General features: G+C 40.0%; 1 protein-coding gene across 5 annotated transcripts in view; it reads right to left on the bottom strand.

Annotated features, from left to right (window-relative positions):
- Positions 1-398: 398 nt before the first annotated feature.
- Positions 399-6,000, bottom strand: part of npnta (nephronectin a) — a 57,621-nt gene continuing 52,019 nt past the window's right edge. For all 5 annotated transcript variants that reach the window (XM_026171215.2, XM_026171214.2, XM_026171212.2 and 2 more), the window contains 2 exons: positions 2,237-2,496; positions 399-2,088 (listed from right to left, as the gene is read on the bottom strand). In XM_026171215.2, coding sequence (XP_026027000.2) covers positions 1,978-2,088; positions 2,237-2,496 — 371 coding nt within the window. In that variant the 3' untranslated portion in view covers positions 399-1,977. The remainder of the gene's footprint in view (positions 2,089-2,236; positions 2,497-6,000) is intronic.

The following is a 6,000-nucleotide window of genomic DNA, read 5'->3' as shown; positions in this document are numbered from 1 at the left end:
TCCAGAACTTTTTGTGTGTTAAAAAAATACACCCTCAACACCCTTTGATATGCGATGAAGGTGTAAATTAGCTGCTGACACCAAAGTCTTTTTTTAAAGGCTGTAAAGTTGCATTTTAACACTGATGTCTTTGACTCACTTTTGGAAACAGCAGGCATTTCTGGATCTGCAGTTTTTGATATTTCCAACATGTTGTAATTTCTGAGCCTCTACTTATCCTTCCTGGGTGGAAGCCAGAGGGCTAAATCGTGTTTTTTTTTTTTCTTCCAAATATTAACATTTTACCATGTTTTGTAAGGATTGTGGGGCTAGGTGAACTGGAAATGTAAACAATATTGTGTTTTTGTGTTCAGACCACACAAAGGATTTTACAATACAAGCCACATTCACAACCCAAATGCTCGCCCACACACACATTCAGAACTTTATTGATTGCACTGTAAAACCTTTATTTGTCTCACACATCCATACCTACAGCTAATTTAGAATCACCAATCACCTAGCATGTCCGTCTTTGGAAGTAAGCCAATTTTGTTTTTTTGTTGTTTTTTTGTAAACACACCATTCAAATGTTTTTTTTATTTACATACTGGTCTGGATAATTCTGAATTTGGTGAATGCAACCATGCACACAGAAAACCTTTACAATGCCCTTCATTATCACATCATACAATATGCAACTATGTGCTTAGCAAGTTACAAACAGAGCTTTATACCATATGAAGACACATTTTTGGACACTTTAAACAGCCTTGCACTACACAAGGTTTTGATCTGTGTACACGTTCTTTCCTTAAAAGTTGAAATATCAACCAGCTGAAATCCAATCAATATCTACGTATGAATTTACATAACATATAAATCACACAACAAATGGGATTGTTTAGAGTATGTACACACAACTACATTTACAATAATACAATTTGTGAAAACCTAAAAAGGTGTTGGTGTCATCATCTTTATAACAAACTGCACTTAATATAACAAAGCACAAAGTGTATAATAAAAAGTAACTTTTCGGTTGACTCGAAAATCGTACAATGATTCTGTTTTACACGTTTCAAGTATCTGAAGAACATGATCGCAGAGTTTTACCAACCTCAACAGGCAATAACACGATAGAAAAGATGCTAAATATCTGAACTTTCTGCGACCAAGCAGGTCTTTGAAATGCTGTGGCAAGAAAAAGGACCTTTCAGACAAAGCTGTGCTATAGAACAGTAGCTGGTAATTAAAACGAAAAACAACTCACATTTGACCAGCAAAATTAGCGGTAAACTGACTTTTGGTGTTATGCTGTGGGCCTATATCAGATTGAAAGAAATCTGCATTAGAACCAATTCAATTTTGACAAATAAAATTTGTATTTTATGTACATTTTTTAAATCTCCAACCAAAAGAAATCTACCGCTTGTTTCTTCTTCTTTTTTTCTGATCAAAACAGTCACAAAATGCACCCCTGGCCACATGTTTTCACCATTAAGCAACTAAAAAAGCAATGGCTTGTGGTTAAAGGATCAAAGCAAAGCAAAAGCGGGCTCCCTAAATAAAGGAACAATCCTCTCTCCGGGAAGAAATGAAGTGAGCGTGGGCCTGTCAGCGGTGCGGCTGGAAGGCTGCCAGTGCTGTTAGGTGGAGGACATTTCCATGGTGAGTAGGTACATGCACACTTTAGAGTAATAAGGTGATGGAGTGAGATGGAAGCTGAGAGGACTGGGGATGTGCTGCTGGGATCCACCCACGAGAACAGGTTCGGTCCTTTTATTAACGGACAGCCGAGTGAGAGAAACCCACTGTTCTGCAGACGCATGATTTGGGGGGATTTTGTTTACACGACGGCTGAGGGGTTTAGGGAGGGATCTGTGAGTGCCCAGGCAGAGAGAGAGAGAGCGGGGAGAGGGGGGGTCACAACAGAGTCCGTTCTCTTTGAGATGAGTTTCTCTCTTGTTTTCTTTCTGCCTCGCCCTGTTCTGTCAGTCAAAGTCTCCTCAGATTGTGCTCCTCTGTGCAGGAGCCTTTCCTCAAGGTTATGTCGTCCACGGCCATCTCTCCGCTCCTGCCTCGCCCGCGCTCCCCCTTCAGGATCACCTGATGAACAGCAGTAAAATGAGGCACACTGAGGTATTCTTACATAGGAACAGGAACATAAAGTATGAACATTAAATGATGTTAGATGTTTAAATATTTTTACTTTATGAGAGACTCATTATTTTTTTATATTTATTGTTATACTTACACTTTCCAGGCCTGTGCCCCATAATGTGATCTGGGTGTGTCTCCAGCCATTTCCACCTGTTCGACCCCAGACTGCTGGACTGTACTGCTTTCCCTTCTTCACAAACACTTGGAGCATTCCCACATGGTGACCTGCCAGCTTGTGCCGGAATGACAAGCACAGATTGCCGTCATTCCAGGGAGGGATAAGGGGGAGGACCAGCCGCGCTCCTCGTCCAGTCCTCTTGTTTCCTGCTTCGGGTATCGTTAGGTAGCGTCCACCTGCGGATGCAAGTCACAGATTTTAAGTCAGTGATGACATGGTAATCTAAATTTTCACAAAAAAAAAAAGAAGTAAAGACTGAGTTGTGTTGATAAGATTAAGCTGCATGAGCTTTCTGTGAGAAGGCTGTACTCTGAAACTACTTAATAAAATAATCAATGTTTGTGGCTTTGCCGTTTTTTTTCTAAATGTCATGTTGTTTATCACCTATATCACCATCAGTCTGTACACAGTGCAGAAAAATATATAAGCAAGAATCAGGGATTTGGTTTGAATGCACTTCAATTGAGCCAAACAAAGTTGAAAGACAGATCTGAGAGAAAATTTGTTGAAACAGACCAGAAGAACTAAAATGACCAAAAAAATGGACAAAACTCTCTTTCCTTTAGCTTTGTTTTTGGGATGCATGTGCATTTTTACTGCCACAGAAACTGGTTTCTATTTCACCATGTATACCATCACACATACCTGTCATTTAAAAACATTTTTATTGGCGTTATTTTCTAGAATCCCGATGCAAACTTCTGATGACAATGTTTCCCTAGTGGTTTCTAGAAAGCCACATTGTGTTTTCCTGTCACTTTATTGCTGTCACTTGAAGAATAGTAAAAAGAAATATACACACCAGCCAATTCAATAGGTACACTTTCGAAACTGCTTGTTAACACAAATATCTAATCAACCAATCAATGGCAGTGACTCAGTGCTTTAAGGCATGTAGACATAGTCAATATGATCTGCTGAAGTTCAAACTGAGGATCAGAATCTGGGTCCAAGGACTTGCTTGTTAGGACTATATGATTAGCAAAGATCTCCTTCACATACTGCTACACTACGCTTGAAAGTGCATTATGGTTTTCTGATAAGGCTCCATCTGTCAACCAGTGGCTACAGTCTGTGATATGTATTGTGCCAATGGAAGCCTTCTCTACAGCACTTAAGGACAAACCTTTCCTTTTCTATCGCACATGGGACCCTTTTTTGGCCCATCTGGACACTCCTTCTGCTCAGAGGTTGAAATCGGGCTTACAGGATTTAGCCTGGCAACAAAGGGACAATTGTTAACCTTTTTCATTGTCTATTACTATTGCTGTTGGGTTTTTCTTTCTACCTCCCAGGTCCTGCTATACATGTAGATGCATCTTTGTCCTGTATATGTATATGCTGGTGACTGCTGTTTTCCTGCTTTGCAATTAAAAGTTCAATAATAAAAAAAACAATAAAAAAAACTGAGGATCAGAATGAGGAAGAAATGAGATTTAAGTGATTTTAAACGAGGCATTTTGTTGATGCCATATTTGCTGCTCTTGGCTGCATGTGATTTACTGTACTGGGATATTTCTCCACAACCATCTCTCGGGTTTACAGAGAATGGTCTGAATAAAATCAAAACACATGAGAGTGGCAGTTCTCTGTGTAAAGTAAAGCTCTATTGATGTCATAGATGACATGAGAATGGCCAGACTCAGACGGTATAGCAACTCAAGTCATATCAAAATAACGCAAAGGTCATCTCTGAACGCACAACATGTGGAACATTGAAGTAGATGTACTACAGGAAACCGAGGCTACAATTCCCAAGGGCTCATTCGAATTGGACAATAGAAGACTGGAAAAATGTCGCTTAACTCTCCATTTCTGCTGTGACATTTAGACCAGCGGTCCCCAACCCCCGGGCCTCGGACTGGTACCGGTCAGTGAATCGTTTGGTACCGGGCCGCGAGAGTTGAGGCTCAGGTGTGAAATGTATAGTTTTCAGGGTTTTTATTGGTTTTCAGCGTTATTTTGTTATCGTTTTTAATCGTTAACACGGTTTTCCTGGGTCTTTTCACGTGTGTTATGAATAAATCTTCTTTTTTTCGGTACCGGTACTAGTTTTATTTTGTTGTATTTATCCGCGACACCTTAAAGGCCGGTCCGTGAAAATATTGTCGGGCATAAACCGGTCCGTGGCGCAAAAAAGGTTGGGGACCGCTGATTTAGACGATAATGTCAGAATTTGGCTGAACATCCATCCATGCTTTCAAACATGAAAGCATGGATGCTGTGTTGTATCAATGGTTCAGGCTCGGTGTGATGGTGTGATGGTCTGAGGGACAGTTTCTGGTAACACCATGAGCCTCAGGCTTCCTGCATATTGTTGCTGACCATGTCTGTGACTACAATGTGCTCATCTTCTAATGTCTGCTTCCAACAGTCAATCAATCAGTCAAGGCTTTATTCACCACGTGCAGGTTGCCCTGCAGTGAAACACGCCATGTCACGAAGCTCAAATGATTTCTGTTTTTTGAACATGACGTTGAGTTCACTGTACTCAAATGGCCTCTACAGTCACCTGATCTCGATCCAATAGAGCACCTTTGGGATGTGTTGGAACAAGAGATTCACATCATCGATGTGTAGCCAAAAAACTGCATCAACTGTGCAATGCTGTCATGTTTTTGTAGTGTACTTGTTTTTGTTTTCCTGTAATTGTGGTTAATTTATCATTTAAAACAAACATGGTATATAAACATAACTGATACTTGTGTTTCTGTGCATCAAAATCTCCAAAATACATATACAGTATATAGATACTAGACAAACCCTTGACCCATTTATGTTTCTTTCCCTCAAAATACATGTAGTGGCCCTGGCAACTAGATGTATTTTGGAGATTTTAATTTATGCATTAGTTAGTGATAGTTGAGCTACAGTTTTAAAAATTTAAAGGCGATAGAGCCTCTGAGTATTAGCTGATTAATGCTGATGTATTTTGCTTATACAGCATGTATGGCTGGTGTTAACTGCAGGGGGTGTATTAAGTATCTGCAGGCCCACAGAAGCTTTCTGCATAAATTATGAGCGCTCTCCAAATCTATGCCAATCCTCTAATGGGCATGAGTGTTTGCCCGTGGCTGTCGATCAAAGTACTTAAAGGGATGAACAGTAAATAATTACATGCTTCATAACACACTGGGGATTTTGCAAAAAACTAGGCAGACACACACACACGCACACATATATGTACAGTATAGCTAAGCGATTATTTAAGTGTTCTGATTAACATTAGTAGCACAGAGAGGTTACTGCAAATTGAAATGTTGTCCATTAAAAGGAATTTCTCTAAGTCAGCACTTAGCTTATGATTCATTCTAAATGATTGGTCAGGGATCTTATAGGTCTGGGGAAAGAAAAAACCTTTATTGCCTTTGTGAAGGAGCTCGGACTTTAGCTGAAATGAGGCCTCATTCGGAATGTCTGAAAACACTAATAACTGCAAGACTAAACGATTTGCCAAAGGAAACCAAACCTAGTTAAACAGTTCCAGTACACTGCACCTTTAAGCCTTCTCACTACCCGTAGAGAGTCCTCTTAACATAATTCACTATGTCTTCTCCTCGTCTGAACCCACAAAGTAACGGTGTTGTATTCCTATTTAATGTGAGCCACAGGTATCCCTGATGGGTCACGTAATCTACTTCTCATTTGCATCGCTTTGCAGAGTGAAGCGCTAATCTCCA

The sequence above is a fragment of the Astatotilapia calliptera genome, chromosome 6 (genome assembly GCF_964374335.1).
Source record: "Astatotilapia calliptera chromosome 6, fAstCal68.1, whole genome shotgun sequence".
Lineage (NCBI taxonomy): Eukaryota > Metazoa > Chordata > Actinopteri > Cichliformes > Cichlidae > Astatotilapia > Astatotilapia calliptera.
This window is presented reverse-complemented; position numbering and strand designations above follow the sequence as displayed.